At 38.5% G+C, this 18,793-nt stretch overlaps 1 protein-coding gene across 6 annotated transcripts in view; it reads right to left on the bottom strand.

Annotated features, from left to right (window-relative positions):
• B3GLCT (beta 3-glucosyltransferase) overlaps positions 1-18,793 on the bottom strand; it is a 71,902-nt gene that overhangs the window by 32,739 nt on the left and 20,370 nt on the right. For all 6 annotated transcript variants that reach the window (XM_083437164.1, XM_083437165.1, XM_083437168.1 and 3 more), the window contains 5 exons: positions 17,301-17,410; positions 6,546-6,622; positions 5,033-5,144; positions 2,529-2,665; positions 1,166-1,229 (listed from right to left, as the gene is read on the bottom strand). In XM_083437164.1, coding sequence (XP_083293290.1) covers positions 1,166-1,229; positions 2,529-2,665; positions 5,033-5,144; positions 6,546-6,622; positions 17,301-17,410 — 500 coding nt within the window. The remainder of the gene's footprint in view (positions 1-1,165; positions 1,230-2,528; positions 2,666-5,032; positions 5,145-6,545; positions 6,623-17,300; positions 17,411-18,793) is intronic.

Raw genomic sequence — 18,793 nt, 5'->3', positions numbered from 1 at the left:
TACCACACTGTATTGTTGATATGATGATATGGGGTCACCTTTGAAAAGCTCATGAATAAGGCATTGCACCAAAATGGGTAACTGACTGGCATCTTGCAGAGGAGAGAACATGTGGAATATACAGTATTTATGAACCTGTCCCCTGCTACCAGCAATTATTTTTCAGACAACTGTGGAAGACGGTTTCTGCAATATTGCATGAGTTAGGGGGAAAGTTTGGCATACATGACATTAGATTCTCTTCTGGACATTAGCAAAATGGATTTCGGCTGGAATACAGATTGCAGACTGTATCAGCTTTGTTGGGTGACAACTAACACAGCTGGATTCATGTCAATTAGTATTCTACTTTTGCTGTGGACTGGGATATTCCCAAGGTTTATAATGCTTCTGTACATGTTTGTGCACATGTATCTTACCATGTATTTCACACAGATTTCAAGGAGAGCAGAATACAAGCTAGGATACAAAGAACCATACAACTAGTCTAGTTCCATGGTTGCTTTGGAGTTGTTTTTGCCAGCCAGGCATAAGCAGCAGCATGGGAAACTGCCTTGGAAACTGCATGGAGTTTCAAAAATGGTGTGTGATATGGAGGAACTAGCTGTTTAAAAACAAAGTAGTAAAAAGTCACTGCGTTTGCACAAGCTCCTTGCATGAGTAGCTTTTTGAATCCTGTCCCCTATTATCTGCATAGGCTAAAATAATACTATGTGGAGCCTGAAAGAAAATGTTGCAACATGGAGTGCTCATATTCAGAGTTCCAGCTAGGCAACCATGCCCATTTTCAGTATACTCCGTTCCATCCATTACCACCCCCACCCCATTTTTCTTCTCCCAACAGTCAATATACATTCTGTGGCTGTTAAAACATGTTCAGTTGTCGGTGAGCTGTTCTGGGGATGTTGCTATTTTTCACCCCTTTAAATCCCCATCACCCCATAATATTTTGGATTCTCCCTGAGCCTGCTATGGTGTTTTGGATACATAAGGATTGGCACTCAGAGAATAAGTTCACTACTAGTGTATCATATTGGTCTTCACTATTCCATATAATGAACAAAGGAAGGAAATAAACACTTGTATCATTTCCCTCCTCCTATCATATGGACCCAAGAGAGGTAACAGCAAAAGCAAAATTTTCAGAGTAACAGAATGGTCTTACCTCGTATTTTAAATCTATTGTAAAATCTGACTTCAAAGGTTCATTCTTCAGCCTCTTTGCAAGCCTGTGCAGTAAAATACATAATAAAAATAAAATTTGTTTTTATACATCATATACACACACACACACATCATATACAAATCGGATACATACAAACTAGATGCTTTCAGCGATCATGCCATTACCTAGAAGCATGAATACATAATATCCTAAAAGACAATGCACAATGTACATGTACTGTACACTTCAATTCCAATCCACTCTTCTCCACTTTTCACTTTCCTTGCTTCATCTATTTCCTTCCTCTTTTTACTGCCTGTATACGTACCACCCTATCCCAGCTCCTAGATATAGAAAGCTAGCAGAGGCAGCTGCAGTGCTCTTTCAAGAATATTTCTGCACTGAGAAGAGGTTCTGCCACATGCTTACATATCTAGAGGCAATTGCCACATGAACACACAAAAAATAAATGCTGAATACCTAAGGCAGAGGTGGCTTTAAATTTAAACCTAGACCTGTGGACTTTGTTGGCACAACCAAGAATGATGGTCAGTAGAAGGAATAAAGAAATAGTAAGTTTTAAAAAATATTAAAAATTGGCAGGTGTCGGGGGGGGGGCATAAAAAACTGCTGGGGGTTGGATATGGCCCGTGGATCAGCTACTCCAGCCAAGGACATACTCCTATGTTCTATTTTTTAATTGGAATCATATGCTTAGGTAATAGAAAGGCTCATTATTCAGCATTTTCACACTGTCAATTTCTCCACAACTAAACATGAAGATTAGTCTTTGAGATTTTAAAAATAGTTCCATAAGAAATATTTTTGCTTCTAGTTTCAAGAGGAGTAGCTTTTTAGTCTGTTGCAGCAAAAAGAGCATAAGTCTTGTGGCAACTTGTTTCCAGACGTACAAAGAAGATCCACAGTTCAGCAGCCAATTATTTCTTGCTTTATGTTCCCCATCTGTAGCATTTAAATATTCTCAACTTTTGCCCAGGTATTTTACTAAGAAACCCTAGAAGATACTTGGCTAGCATTTAATTTTGCCCATATGCTAATAAAACAAAGTTAAATGCAAATACCTATTTCCCAACATGTACATTTATGAAGATGTAATTGCTTATTAATGTGCTTTATAATACCCTTGTGAGATAGTGCATGCAGTAAAGGGAACAGAGTGTTTACAGTTACTTAACATTGGATAAAAGCTCATTTGTGATCAAAGAGTCTAATCTCAATTTATATACATGTAAACACAGCAACATTTAATGTTTAACATAAATATTTTACTTCTCCAGAGCATTTTACAAACACCAACCATTTAGTAAACAAATTTAGAAAGATCACAAAACTGAATTCTTACTTCTTGACAAGTGGAATACTAAGTGCCCAGCCAGCAGCAAAATCTGGAAATTTAAAAATTGTAGGGTTTTCTGCAAATGCATAATGGTGAATAATTGTAGACTCATCGTCATGTAACGCTTTTCCTAAAAAATATTCCTGTGGAAGAAAATAATAGAATCATAGAACCGTAGAGTTGGAAGGGACCCCAAGGGTCTAGTCCAAACACCTGCAATGCAGAAATCTCAATAAAAGTATCCATGACAGATGGCCACCCAACCTCTGCTTAAAAACCTCAAACAAAGGAAAGCCCCCCACCTTCTGAGCCTGTTCCACTGTCGAACAGCTCTTACCATCAAAAAGTTCTTCCTGATGTTTAATTGGAATCTCCTTTCTTGTAGCTTATATCTGTTGGTTCAGGTCAGGAAAAAACAAGCTTGTTCCATCTTCCATGTGACAACACTTTTAGATATTTGAAGATAGCTATCATACCTCCTCTTGGTCTCCTCTTTTCCAGGCTGTACATACCCTCAACCATTCCTCATAAGGCTTGGTTTCCAGACCCTTGATCACCCTGATTGCCCTCCTCTGCACACGTTCCAGCTTGTCAACAGCCTTCTTAAATTGTGGTGCCCAGAACTGGACACAGTTCTCCAGGTATGGTCTGACCAAGGTAGAATAAAGGTAAAGGTACCCCTGCCCGTATGGGCCAGTCTTGACAGACTCTAGGGTTGTGCGCCCATCTCACTCAAGACACTTCCGGGTCACGTGGCCAGCATGACATCGCTCCTCTGGCAAGCCAGAGCCGCACACGGAAACGCTGTTTACCTTCCCGCTAGTAAGCGGTCCCTATTTATCTACTTGCACCCGGGAGTGCTTTTGAACTGCTAGGTTGGCAGGCGCTGGGACCGAACAACAGGAGCACACCCCGCCGCGGGGATTCAAACTGCCGACCTTTCGATCGGCAAGCCCTAGGTGCTGAGGCTTTTACCCACAGCGCCACCCGCGTCCCTCATGTTAAGTTTGTGGTCTACCAAGACCCCCTAAATCATTTTCGCAAGCCTGCTGTCCCCTATCTTAGATTTGTGCAGCTGATTATTCCTGCCTCAGTGTAGAACCTTACATTTGTCCCTAATGATATTCATTTTTTTAGAGACACTGTTGAGTATCTAGTGCATACTTTTTACAAAGCTGTGTGGTCAAATGTAAGGATAAACTTTTCATTTCCTTCAAAAATCCCCAGTATGGAATGCTGCATGCCCTTTTTGATGATATATCACTGACACTTTTGTCTATCAGTGTTATGCAGCTTCCACGTGAATTGATAAATATATACCAGCAGACAATACTTTGATAGGCAAACTACTCCTCATATAAATAGAGGTATTTCACTCATTGTTGATATATGTCATTTACTGTTTTATATTTGTAGGTGGAACAGATTCAGGTAGGTAGCTGTGTTGGTCTGACGCAGTTGCAATACACACACACACACACACACACACACACACACACATGTCTGACAGCACCATTTACCTTAGTGAAGCAAGAAAAGGTTAGTCTATATGAAACTTTCCTCCCCATACCACTCAAGCAGTGGTAAAAAGTTTTATTCATTGGCCCAAGAAGTGATAGGTCATTAGCCAATAAATCACGAGATACTGAATCTTAATCGTTCACTAAAATTTCTATTCACCAACTTGTCAACTAAGCAACATGAGTAAGTGTACACTAATCTGCTGCTTGTTCATATAATTAACAGTTGTTAGCTGCAATTAATGGAAGAACCTTTCCGTGACCAAATGTGGTAATTACTTTATTTTAGCCACACACTGGAAACCATTTAGAAACAATACCACAATATTTTGTGAATGCAATAAGAGTGGTAAAGTGTAGTAGAGGGAGCAAATTTTTTTGCCACCATTTTCAAGGTTCATTTATGTCTAGAGGCTTGATGATGTATTTAAATCATTCTATACATTTAGATTAGGCAACCTTTGTAGAAGCTGGACTGATTCTTCAGCAGGCTTGTTCAATACTGCTTAAAAGTTTTGGTCTTTATAATGCTTTCTACCAATTTCCCCCAAATTGATTTAGGCTACTAGTATGTAATTTTCTAGATGGCCACTTACTGTGAATACCTCTATTTTATAAAACTGGTTGCTAATACCACTGCTATTCAAACACAGTGCATGGGTAGTTTTGTTCTTGGACATCTCTAAGGTTTGATCTTGAGCACAGTGATAAGTAGAGGAATAAGATTCTTAGGATGTCAGTACCAAAATGTGTAATGCAATGTAGTCTCTTTGACCTACATTCATCAATTACCTTCAGTTCACACTGCAGTATAACTTTTAGTTATTAAGTGCTCCTATAAGAAGTGGGAATTTCTTTATTCATTAAAGCTTTCTTTATTCTTAGAGCATTATATAAAAGCAAATTAACCAACATCTCTATTTCTAAGATAGTAATCTAAATTTCCTATTTTTACTTCAAAATGCAAGTAGTCAATGAATTTAACTTCACCTTAGACTTGTCATAGCCTTCAAGTATTTTCAGTAGCTTTACAAGATGTATTCTTGTATCTTCTTCACAGAAGAAAAACCATGAAGAATTTCTGCTGTATGTAACAGAAAAACTGACAAAAGAAGATTAGATTATTGAGATTATTGAGATGAGATTATTGAGAAGACTGGGAAAGACTTAACAGTGGGACCCTAGACACATCTACTCCAAAGTAGTTCAATGAGACTTACTCCCAGGTAAGTATGCTAATAATATTTCCCTTGTATCTTAAATGCAAAAATAAAGAACATTTAAAGAGTCATGTGAATTGATTTTCATCAGCAATATAGTGATGGCTACCTCAGGCAACAAAAAGCAGTGCCCTGTTCAGACATAACAGGAAACCGGACAGGTGTGCAGCCTCCCTTACCTGTCAAAACTCACCATAACCAGCAATCATCTGATCAGTTGTTACAGCAAGCACCTTTGAAGTCTTTTACAGGTGTAGCTGTGCCTTCAAAGGGACAAGGCTATGCTTGCTGTCAGCACCAATCACCTGACTGGCCCTGACAGTGAGCCCCTGTGACTACACTGCAGAGATCCCGGGGATGAACAACTTACTGCAACTAATCCCACTGGGGTTTGCTGTCAGGCAGCCTATCATGCAAAACCAACAACTGTGAGCTCACTCAATTCTTCCTTTGTAACCACATCCTTATTTGGGAGGGGGAGAATGGTTTTGCAGGTCAAATTGGGACCTGTGTGGGCCAAGTTAGGCCCATGAGCTAAAGATTCCTCACTACTGCATTACATGAACAGCAAACCTCAAGCTTGCACACTTGTCCCTTTCACACACCAGAGGAAAGGAATGTTGGTTTTTTGTTTTTAAATCACTCGTCAAATCTGTCTTTTGCCCTTTAGTTTCTTCCTTCAATTTTTGGACAGTTTCATATGATGCCCTCCCAATTATTGTTCTGATTAATTTTAATGTCCAATTGTAAAGAGCTTTGGGTAGCTGATGTGAACTGGAAAAACCATTATAAATAAAGGGGAAAGGCATATCCTAGGTGCCCCACAGATGACTTCTAACCCCTTTATACTGGCTCCAAGAGCCCTATGTTTTTCCACATCCACTCACAGTAAATATCTGCAAAACATCACACACTTCCAATACCCACTTCTTCCATCGAGCTTCTTGAACCTTTATGGCCTTGCCTTTATCTCACTATTGGTTATAAATCAAAGTCCTCTTCCAAAGAAAAGGCCTTCAGTTGAGTATTGCAGATATGATGTGCATAGTAAGATGGACGTGTGGGGAGAGGATTCCCAAAGGGAAGGAGCAGTAGAAGGAATGTGTGCAGACAGGAGAGAACCAAAAAATGGAAATCTTTAGCTCAAAACAAATATTGGTGGTGGGTGAGCTACTCCTTTCTGCCACATTTTCGCTGCAAATGGTTTTGGTTCTACCAGACAAAAACCATTTGAACTGGCCTGAACTGCTGCCTCACAAATTATACCCCAGTATCACACTTACTCGTGCATTAAGGGTAGAATGGTCCATGCACCTTCATGCTTGTCCATCTGATGAATAAGCAGAACTGTGGGCATCTCCTTTAAGAAAAGGGTAAACATTTTTATAACTTTCATGTTAATAAAACATTAGTACTGTACATTGTTTTAAACATTTTGGTTTCAGCTTTTCCTGCAAAACATGTTCACTACATTTTCCCATTTCCGCTGTACTCTTTTTAACAAAACAATTCTCTACTGCTCTGTGTTTTAATATTTATTTTTACTTTAATTATGTTTATAACTGGCTTAATTTTATTTTATCTGCTCTTATCTGGTTTTTATAGGGCTTAATTGTGATATTCTAACATTGCTTGCTATAAATATTTGTTAAATGGGAGAAAACACTGGCCAATACATGAGCTAGTTTAGAAGTTACAAACTCAGCTTAATCTATCATTCTTTATTATACAGAGAACAAGGTTGGGCCATGCACTCCCCTCACATTTCCCCATGCAGTGCCTTGGATACTGGTTAATTTGAATCAGTGTTTCCCATTATACCCAAACTGGCATATTTTAGCATAAATCAAGGTTTAGTAATCAGGACACCTTGAGTTTAAGCCACAGTTCAGATGTAATAGGAACTATGGTAAGCTAAGCAGTATACAAGTTTTAAAGCTGGCATGCAATGGGCAAGACAAAAGTGTGGTTCCAATGGTCTTTCCTGGTGCAATAAACTATGGTTCGTTGACCTGAACTTGCTACTTCTGAATTAGCCTGCCATAGAATGCTAAGGAACAAACATAGGGCAAATTTATGTCGGCTCCTTGCACTTTTATAATAAATCTCGGGATATCTGAATTTAATATATTCAACACTGAAGAAGAAGAAATAAGTATCAGATACCTTGTGCAGTTTTGATTGTTTTTTTGACTACTCTGGGATTCTGTTTGAATGACAATAAGTCAAGTATGCATAATTCTGGGCATTTATTGCAACTATTTTACTTCCTTAGCAGTCCTACCATAAACACTTTTGTCTCCTAAAATGCCAGCTATTTCTATCACCAAATGCAGGCTTTCTACTAGGATGAATGAAGGGGGTAAATCTATTTATAGCTGAGGAAGCTTGCAAGTTAGGTTCCATGTCAAACATTTCCCTTCAAGTAGAAGAAGATGGGCTTCTTATCTCAGCAGCCTTTTAAGAAAGGAAAAATGGAGAGCTGCCTGAGCAACCTTCAACAAATGCTTTGATTTTCTTTGAGAATAGCTGGCTGGATTTTGGTCTTTAAAAAAACAATTTCAAGTATACTTGCAAGCTTCATTTACACACTCGGGCCTCAGAATGTCGCCTTTCAATTTTGCCATTATAACTGCTAAGAATATATATTCTGCAACTTTATCTGTTGTTTTAGCACATCAACATTACCCCTCTTCACCATACTTTGTTATTCTGTAATAAATCCAATTATTTTACCTACACTTCTTCCTAAAAATTACATACGGTCTCCCAATACTCACTGGATTAAACAAGCATCAAACTTGCATAGCTTCAGTTAGAAGAACTGCTTCATGTGCCTTTAGATAACGGCCCTTTTGAAAATTTTATTCCTACTCATGGACTGCACTCTGCCAGGCAGCAATCAAGTAGACCAGGCAGCAATCAAGCAGTTGCCTTTCTTGCCCATCTAATTCTATATCAGGGCCAGAATTAAAAGGCTATACAAGTTACCCTCTGAGAATAAGATTTTTTTGAAGGGCTTCTCAAAGTGCCGACCCTCATGCTGCAAGGCAAGCACCACTCTGAAGAATTGGGGTGGGGAAAGCAATTCTCATCTATTTTAGGCTACAATGGCAATGGCCATAATCAATATGAATGCTCAGTGAGTATCTTTTGATCATTGTGGATTCTTAAGAGTGCATAGTCTCATATTTATTGTGGGACTAGATCCAAACTTAAGTCATGCTTGGAGAAGAGCCATTAAAATCTATACAATTTGCAGTGGGTCTCTTTTAAACATGGCCAAGTTTGGACCCAACCCAAAATAAATAAGGTAACACAAACAATGATGATCTGAATCAAACCCATGTATCTGGGATAATTTTACAATTATCACTCTAGTAGTTTTACTTTAAAATTATTTATAGGTAACCCTTTAATTGGCAATGAACATTATAACTTGCCCAGTACTCTTATTTTCTGATATTATCATTTAATATCACAAGTTTATTTTTTAAAATTTTGCATGCTTTTATCACCATTTAAAGACCACAATTATACTAATGTTGCATTATTTATTCATGACCAGTACTAAGCAAGATAATAGCACCCTTGCAATTTTCACATGAATGGAACAATCTGTTGTCATAATTTAAAATTCTGAAGTTTATTAGATATTTCATATCAGGTTTTACAAGTGAAGTGCAGCTTTATAATATGAAAATCTTCCATGTGTTCAAAATACAAGGTTGTCAACTGCATGCTATTTTTGTAGAGACAGAATTCCATTAGAACATAATTCTAGTAATGGACTTTATATTCAAAACAGCATAAATAGAAACGCATTTAGTCCTACCGCTATACTCAAAATTTAAATGAACAGCATAATTGCAGGCATGCTGCCAAATTGTCTGTACAGCCTGCAGCAAACAGCAAGTAATAAGTGGAATTTATAGCAACCTAATCATTTTATACTCTCGGTCACTGGCTTTAATCCAATGATAGTCTTAGCATCCCAAAGGAGCCCAAGAGAATTAGCCCAAGCTCCAAAAAGCAAAATGAGTTTCATAAGCCTTAAGCAACTAATTCACATGGATCTCTTAGGTAATTTAACAATTTTATTATCTTGATGACTTAGATGTTTTCCACACAGAAAAATCAAAAAGCAAAAGCTTTGAAGTCGCAAATATTAAGGAAATTAAAGTCCATTTACCAATTTCACATAAATGCCTATTTCCTTCCCATTTCCATTTATCCCTAAATAAAAAAGTCTCCTATGTATTTTGTCATCTGAAAGCATATTCAACCAATTTTTTGAAATACCAAGTAGAACAACATTCTAAGCCACAGTATTTGGATATGCATGATAAACCGCCATTTTGAAAGAATAGTAAGCTAGAGTTACTACAATCCTAAAGCTATGAGTAGCTTCCATAGCACACCGAATATTGAATGTCACTATAACTACAATGGTCCCACTGAAAGGGCAGTGGGGCAAATCCATCCTGATACATTATTATATTCTAATATAATACACTATACTTAGCATTTAGGATTGTGTTGTGTCAATGTAGAGGCTCCATTATGGCCAATATATCTTTGAGGTACTACACAGATGGAACATCTTACATTCCAGAACTCCTCCTATACTCATCAGTTGGTAATTCTGAACCATATGGCAGGTGTTTGTTTTTTTGAAAAAACAATTCTACTACACAGCTTCTGACAATGGTCACTATGATTTGCAATTCAGCAGCAAGCCCCATCCTATATAAAAATGCATTATCATGATGCCACAGATCATGACAGGGCATGATTTTTCATAACTTCATAAACCATGCTTTATGAAGCTGTTGATGAATGCTGTGGCCGTAGGCTCTTTCTTCTCTTCCGTCCATCCCTTGTTTCTTGCCAGCATGGAGATCTTGGTTACCATTGAACAACTGTTTATTAATCTCTTTCCATAAGGCACCCCAAAGTGATTTACAATATACATAAAAGTTACATATATAAAAAGTTAAAATGCAATAAATAACAACTATAAAACATTTTAAAAAAGCAGAACATACATAACATCCATTCAAATCCAAGCCCAATACAAACTGGGATAAAAAAATCTAAAAGGATTGTTGATAGGGAGACACCTTTAGCAGATGCTGAAAAGACAATAGAGAAGGCCCCAGTCTGATTTGTAATGGGAGGGAGTTCCAAAAGGGAAGTGCTGCCACACAAAAAGCCCAATTCTGAAATCGTGAAGAATGGACCTCCTGATAGGATGGTCCCATCACTGAGTCCAAGCACTGGTCCAAGGCTTGCATGGTCTCTCCCAATTCAGATGTTACAGAGAACTAGAGCTACTGATGACACCTTGGCCCAAATTGCCTAATAACCGTTACACCGCAATCATCTTAATCACCCAGAAGGGGGGATTTATGACAGGTGGTAGTTGTCACAAAACAATGGTTCCATGGTGGATGTTTTCAGGAGTGGTTGATTCACCTCCTCTTTCTAAGTGGCCAGAAGCAGGATGCCTATTGATTATATCCTGGACCCATTCAGTTATACTCACTCAGCAAGCTTTAATTAGCCAAGAGGAACAGGTGTTGACAGAACACATGGTTGGCTGCATGATTTATTTATAAAAGTATACCGTATTTTTTGCTCTATAAGACTCACTTTTTCCCTCCTAAAAAGTAAGGGGAAATGTGTGTGCGTCTTATGGAGCGAATGCAGGCTGCGCAGCTATCCCAGAAGCCAGAACAGCAAGAGGGGTTGCTGCTTTCACTGCGCAGCGATCCCTTTTGCTGTTCTCGCTTCTGAGATTCAGAATATTTTTTTTCTTGTTTTCCTCCTCCAAAAACTAGGTGCGTCTTGTGGTCTTGTGCGTCTTATAGAGAGAAAAAATTGGTATGTATATTGCAGTTTCATGAACTATATCAAAGAGTCTACAACAATTAGGGTTGCCATATTTCAAGAAGTAAAAATCCAGGCACAAAAGCAACCGTAACAATAATCAAAGTATATTAAGAACAGCACAAAAATTAAATTGTTGCTAGCACTTTGTCCACTGCATAAACAATTTGTGGAGGTGAAGGTTGCTGTAAATGGGGCCCTGGAAGGCACAATCCTTTGGAATCTTGTACAAGCGATTTATTTAAGTGTGCCTTATTCATTTCATGTGAATAAAAGATGTTTTCTTTTATTAAAGTGGTTCGTTTCAGAATAATGCATCACATTTTTCTTCTCCACTAAACTATACTGTGTATGCCAATTAGCATCTCCAAATGCTAGTAGGAAGCAGAATGTCTTATTAACACTACTTCACATCAAAATAAATGCGTACATGCAGCAGTAAAAAATGAATGTAGAAAAATTAACAATCCACTAGCAAGACAGATGGAAACTACATATCCTGTAATTATGTTTTGGCAAGCATAACAAACCAGCATTGGAAAGCTCATTAGGACAGGTAATAAAATCTAATTCAAACAGAACATTCACCTATAACACCAGTTACAGTATGACTCTGTAATTTGACTGCCCTCTGAACAATTTTTAATGGTTGCTATCAGTTATTTCCTTCTTCTTTGCTTGCTTCATTTATACCCTGCCCTTCTTCTAAGGGAGGGATGAGGAAACTTTTGGACTACCTGCACTGGATCTTTACGAGGATCAGTCTCATAGGCCAAATTTGACAGAAAGGTGGGGTAACTCACCTGTCAATCAAATGTTACTATGACATCACATTTGTCCTCTATGCAGGGCTTCGAACGTGACTGCCAGATGCTTGGCTTTGAAATTGCGCATGTCATTATTATTTTGGCACTGTATATATTATTTAAATTTTCATGTAATAGGTGTTGAAATGCTGTCCATTTTTGTTAATTAGTTTTTGTAAACCACATACAGAGTTGTTTAGTTTGTGATTTATCTCACTGCATTCCTTGGGCATGGTATTGAACTTAGCAAAGGAGATGCTTGGGAACCTGCAATGGCTTCAAAGCCCCTTTGCTGTTTTGCAAAGGGCTTTAAGAAAGCCTCCACACTCCTGTCTCACAACCTCCAGAGTCTCACATGACAGCAGTGGAGTCATGTAAATGCCCTTTGCAAAAGTACTTTTAAAGAATGAAATCTGCTGTTTTATTGCTGTCCTTTTGGTGTCTGTTGATGTGTGATTTTATATTGATTTAAACCCAACCTGGGACCTGATTGGTTGAATGGAGTAATATAAAGGCAATACATAAACTATTTTAATGTTTTCATTAAAAGAAACACAATGTCAAATTTATGTTGAGCATCTCGAGTGAATGCCATTCAGCCCTAGTGAATGCTAGCCAACCAATACCAGAAACTATATATCCCTGCATAGCTGCAATGATGCTACAATATGAGGAACACAGAGTTTGTGCTGAATCCTGAAGAGGAAAAAAATTAAGAAACAAAGGTCTCTTATACAGTTAACTGGGCTGAGCCCACATAGAACTAGATGCACATTTTTAGCAGCTGAAAGGATTAAAAGATCGTACAACCCAAGTTTTCCCAAGTACGGCTAGGGAAAAAATGGATACTGCATAGAATAGTGTCAGGTTGCCAGGCAAGGCTTATCGTCCCCCTCTCTGTAGATAACAGCATGAAGCAAAAGTAGTCATTTGCAGCAAGAGAGAGGTTTATTGAACACAGCACAAACATTCAGCATCCATTCTCACCGTGTAGGTGCTCCCAATTGAGTTCCTCCCACTTCCCTCTAGGTACTTCAATCTCCTCACCACATGATCCCTCCACCACTGAGCCTTCTGAGAGGCTACCATATCCAGACGTCTGGCTCTAGGGCACATGGGCTGCATACTTTCTAGTGAGGGAGATTCAACCAGCTCTCTCTCTTCCCGTTCCTCTCCCCTTGGTTGCTCTTCTCCCAGCTCAGCCCAACTGTCCGTTTCCGAACTGTGTCCTTCCACAAACCATTGCTCTAGGTCGATCCTATCCTCCTGCTCCAGAGGAGCTTCAGGATCAGGCCCTTGCGCAGAGGGAGAGCGGGGCTCCCACCATTCTTCCTCAGAGCAATACCCTTCAGTCTGGTTCCTGACAAATAGGCAATGTAATGTCGAATTGCCATATTTATCCAGTTAAGGTTTTGTCCCAATAGCCCCTGCAGTCTTAATGCAGTCTTAATCAACTGCCCTGAGACCTCTGGGTATAGGGGGGTGGTATATAAATTCAATAAATAATAATAATAATAATAATAATAATGCTGCAGTCTAATCCTGCTATATGGCCAGGTTCGTACAACAGTGAGTATAGCAGATTAGGACCAGGAAGACCCAGGATGAAAGCCAGTCAGCTACACGGTTCACTGGATGACCTTGGATCAGTTAATATCTTCTGGCCCAAACTTGCTTAGTGTTGTTGCTAAAATAAAATTGGGGCGAAGTGGTGGAGAACTGTTTATCTATACCACTCTGAGCTCCGTCAAAGAAAAAGGGGGAGTGTAATAAATAATAAATATTTAATTAGCCATAGAATACAAGAGAAACAAAACAGTTCAGGGTTAAAAGTCACGGGATCAGGTTCTATTGTCATAACCATAACTTGAGGTGGTGGTGGTGAGTATAATTTGCGTGAAAGTTGTGCAGCAAAAAATTTACATACATTTAAAACTGTGCATAGTACTGACCTCTAGCAGTACCTGCCTAAGTAAAGTTTTAATTAATTTAGGAGAATGGTGAACCTGGCGTTATAGCTATCACCCTTTCTTTAGACTAATTGGTGGGCAATCTGTTAAATTCTGGCTCCAAAAGGAACATTCTCTTCCATGCCGAGCATGCCCAAACCTGTTTTGCAAAACTTGGCCATGAACAGCACCACCTCAGATGAGTTAGTAGTATCAGTAGCCACCATCAGGCAAGCCAGAAATGTTTCAATTCCATAATGTCTGCTTAGCACAGCCTTCTGCAACCTGACCAAAAATGTATATTTTAGGAGCTTGTAGCTAGTAAATCTTGTGTGTAATTTTAATGATTAATTTGGACACAGAAAAGCTACAGATTAAAGTGTGTCAGAAATCCAGTTCTTCAGCCTGGAAGCATGTCCCCAGGTATTTCATACGAGACTTTTTTAAGTGTTCTACATCATTTTACATTAAAACTCTGATCAAAAATAAACTTCATTCAGTTTTTTTTTTTAAGTTTCTTTAAAAATCTCTACTACGATAACCTTTACCCTAAGATAGTCTTTATCCGCCTGGAATTATAATTTTTAAAACATTCTGCAATGTAAACTGATTGCAGAACATTCACTGAAGCAAAGAAAAATACTTCAAACAGAAGCAAAGCATTTTGCATTAAAAAGGCTTTTCAAAGAATACAAAATGGGCATCTTCCCATTGCTTTTAGGCAGTATTTCTCAAATGAACCCACAATTCAGGAACAGCTAACTTTTCTGTAGGTGAGTAATGTCATCCCAATCTCCCAAATCCGGTTGGGATGGTGAAGCAAATGACAGGGAGATTCCCACCACAAGCGTTAAGTGGATTAATAAAGGTATTTTACTAGGGGTCATTCAACCCAACTGTGTTTTGGTTACTGGTGGAAGACCTCACTTGCCTCCCGAAACTTTGTACTGCTCTCACAGGTGTTCCATACGCCTCCCACAAAGCAGCCCGCCCCACACTTTGAGAATTACTGGCGTACTGGGAAATAATGTAGGAGTTCAATATGTTACACAGTAGTATTTATGAAGTCTGTGTAACAATGAATTTAACAGATGGATGTAATAAATTACTTGTTCAATACTATTTTATTGTTTTAAAATAGGTTTCCACCCACATAAAAAGCTTTTTGTTTCAATTATGTTATACTGCAATCAAGATTAAAATCTCACAGCGCTATCAGACAGTCGAACAATTTTTTCTAACTACTCAAGGAGCATGACTGTATTACTCTCAGAACATTTCACATAGCTTGGGATGCTTTGTAGCTTCCCTCCCTCCAACTCCCCACCCCCACCCCTTACAAATTTAGCATTTCCCATTTATTTCGCTCTGGTATCAAAACTCCAACGTATTTGCTTTAAGCTTCTGGCTTAAAGTGCCAGAATTTGTCAGGGCCCCTGAATAGATGCAGTATGCTATCGCCGCAGCTTTCTGTTTCTTTCCCTCATCTGATGAATTGAAACAAGAGAATTTCATTTGTTTGATTTAGCAAATGCTGTATACAATCACATCAATCCAATAGAAACATCTGGACTTTTAGCGTCTATGTTAATGCATATCCCACAGAAAATAATTCCCCATTAATTTAAAAACCAGCTGCATGCTTTTTACAGTGACAATAGAGTTGGGTCGCATTTACATATGGCCTGCCTTGTGTTATACAACCCTTGATGCCCTGCCCACCCAGTGTCTTCTGTCCCTTCCTGCCTCTTCAGTAATCCAGTTCCTTCCCAATGATCCAGCCTCTCCAAAAGAATTTTTGCTTCACCCCTGCCCTCCAGTGGTTTCCTAAAGATGCTCCTGTCCCAGTAGATTAACAATGTGGTAGATACAAGCTGGGAGGTGCAAGCACAAAGTGTTTGGGCTAGAGTGGTATAGCATCCACTGGAAAGATGCTCTAGCCACTACACTCTGTGGCTGCACCTCTGAGCCTGCTTCTCTGTCTGTCTCCTGACAGCTGGATCACTGGGAAGGAATAGTGGGAAACAACAGGATCACTGAGCAGAAATACTGAGGCAAAAATGTGCTTCTTTTCTTTACTGCAACCATGGTATCATAGGAGGTGGGGCAGCAGAAAGAGACATGCAGACAGTTATGGCAAATGAATGAGTGTGTGAATTAACAGAGGGGTGGGATATGTGAAAAGAGAGAGGAAGAATTTGGGTGGCAGTGATCTTAACTTAAGAACATCACAACTCCCTACCTCCCTACACAGACTCCCAAGATCACCACCACTCCACAGTGTTTCCTTTTTCTCTCTTGCGATTCTTACAAGAGAAAAACAAAGAGAGAAACAATGTGGAGTAGCTATAGCCCATTACCTCTGAGGAAATGCAACTCTTGACAGGAAAAAAAGTTGCTGACTCCTGGCCTACAACAAAAAAGTATAATTCAGCAGAATGAAGCAAGCAAGTATGCAACTTTTGGTTGAAGGCGGAGCTGCTGGAGCAACTATAATAACATGCGCTCACTTGCCCACCTGCCTGCCCAGGTGATCTTTCTCCTGCTGTTGTGCAGTGCACTGCAAACATTTTATTGTTTGCTGTGGAGAGGGGCAAAATTCTACTCTATTTGTCCGTAGCCAGGGGGCGGGGCGCAGGAAGAATGAATGTGCCAGAATGCCCAGTGCAACTCAGTGCTAAACGTGGGTTTTTAATTTTCATTGACTAAGATGATTCTGATTAAGCAGCTTTATTTCCAGGGCAGAACATTGGAAAGTGGGAGCATGTTTTTTTTTTTTAATGGAATGTAGGGACCTAACATACATAGTAATCATGCCAGATTAAGGCAACCCAACCCAGATTAAGGTTGGTTGAAGCCTTGGAGCTGTATTAATTTGAGCGGCGGTGCAGCAGAACATGACCCTCTAAACAGACCGATGCATCTATGTTCTGTAAAGGAATTGAAATCTCATGTCTACAATACAAGCAGCAAGATCCCATTTGCAGACATTTGTTACCTCCTTCCATATCTTCACAACAGCCATGTAAAATAGGTTAGGCTGGACATTGGTGACTGGACTAAAGCAGGAAGTGAGCCAAAGCAATGACGAGATAAGTGCACATATTCTGAGTACTTTATGTTTTTCAAGGTTTGGGGAGTGGTAATGTTTGTTGTTTGCTTACTGCTGTGAAATGGCATATGCTCAGGGTTTTCCTTTCTAACAAGACTTCTTTTGCGGTACTTCATTCTATGCATTCCTTTTTTGGTGGGGAAGGAGGCCTCCAACCATCTTAATCAACCCTTAGAAGCTTTATGAAATGGAATTCTGTGCCTACTTATATAAAATGTGTGTAACATATTCCAGAACTATAACTTGATGGTTTTTTAGACAGAGGCTATCTATTCATACCTTTCCAAGAACTGCAGCTTGTTTGAAAATACTTTGTTTTAGATCATCTGCTTTCTTCAAATGAAAAGAATTCCTTTGACTCTGGATGACAAATACTATTTCTTTTAGTTCTGTGAATCAAAAATAAGTAATAATCATTAAAGGGGGGGGGGAGAGACAGTGAGTTTCAAGGTTATTGCAGATAATACTTTTTAAATTTTATTCAAATAATTAACTTGCCGAAATAAGGATCTATTGACCTTAATAAAACTTGTGGAGACAACATGAAATAAAAGCTTTCAATTTAAGGATAGTATTGTCTCATTTGTTTCTGAACCAGGCTGAAAATGTTCATTAGCTTGCCACAGAGATTTCAATTCACAAACAGTGTGGTGTGAAAAATAAGACTCGCTGTAAGTGTAAGCTGGTCACACAAATTCAATCCAATTCAAAAATTGTTTCTATATTGAGACTAAAAGCAATTACACTTTAACCTAAAGCAAACAGTTTCCATCAGTCAGTCATTTCTGCCGAAGATGCATCAAGCCCCACTGAAAACAAATCTAAATTTGTCTCATAAATGCAAAAAGAGTTCACATAACATTCTCAAAATATCTGATGCTCTACTAAGCATACATAACAGAATCTATTGCAATTTCTTACAATGACCCATCTCCTCCCTGGTTCACAGCTGCCTGGTAATCACTGGTTGTTCACATAGTTTACAAGTATGTTGAATAAAATACCTTCTAATTGAAAAGTTGTCTAGTGATATATGGTTAGTAGCTACTCTAGCTGGTTGTTTCCTCATACTTAGTAGCAGAGATCTTAAAGTCAATGTAACTACATATGCTATTACATACAAGTTTGTACAGCTACTTATGGTATCATAAACCAACAGACATATGTACTGGGGTGTGTATAAAACTCTATTACCTAAACATAGGATTTTCTTTGCTTAGGTGTTAGGTGTGAAACCTTTTTCTCCTTAAAAAAATCTATTTGTTCCTTTTCTGAAACTTTAGTGTAAAGTACAACTCCACTTTAGTTAACCCACTCCTTTCCATAAGTCCTGTAGTATTGTAATACGTTGAATTACAGGTTTTCTGTAGATCTTTCCTCATTATGCTCACCACCTCATTGTAATCTTTGAAAATTTCCTAAGAACCAATGGACAAAAATACTAAAGTTTGCAATGCAGAAATTATAGTATTATATACTGCTTTTCAGAGCTAACTCACAAAGAAATTTACAAAATAAAGCATAATAATACAAAAATTAAAACTAACAAACAACAAAAAATAGCACTTTACTAAAGAGTGGCATCTGTGACTATAATGTGTTGGTCCTTCTACAATGGAAAGAAAAACACTTTCACAGCTGTAAATACAACCTTTTTTTAACTGTTAACATACATTTGTAAAATCACAAATATGAACAAAAGAGTAAGATTACTATATACTATAGGAAATTTACTTCAAATAATTTTATATATGTTAAAGAAACAGCATATG

The sequence above is a fragment of the Podarcis tiliguerta genome (genome assembly GCF_965153285.1).
Source record: "Podarcis tiliguerta genome assembly, chromosome: 4".
Classification (NCBI taxonomy): domain Eukaryota; kingdom Metazoa; phylum Chordata; class Lepidosauria; order Squamata; family Lacertidae; genus Podarcis; species Podarcis tiliguerta.
Note: the sequence above shows the minus strand (reverse complement) of the source record. Positions and strands in the feature narration are given on the sequence as shown.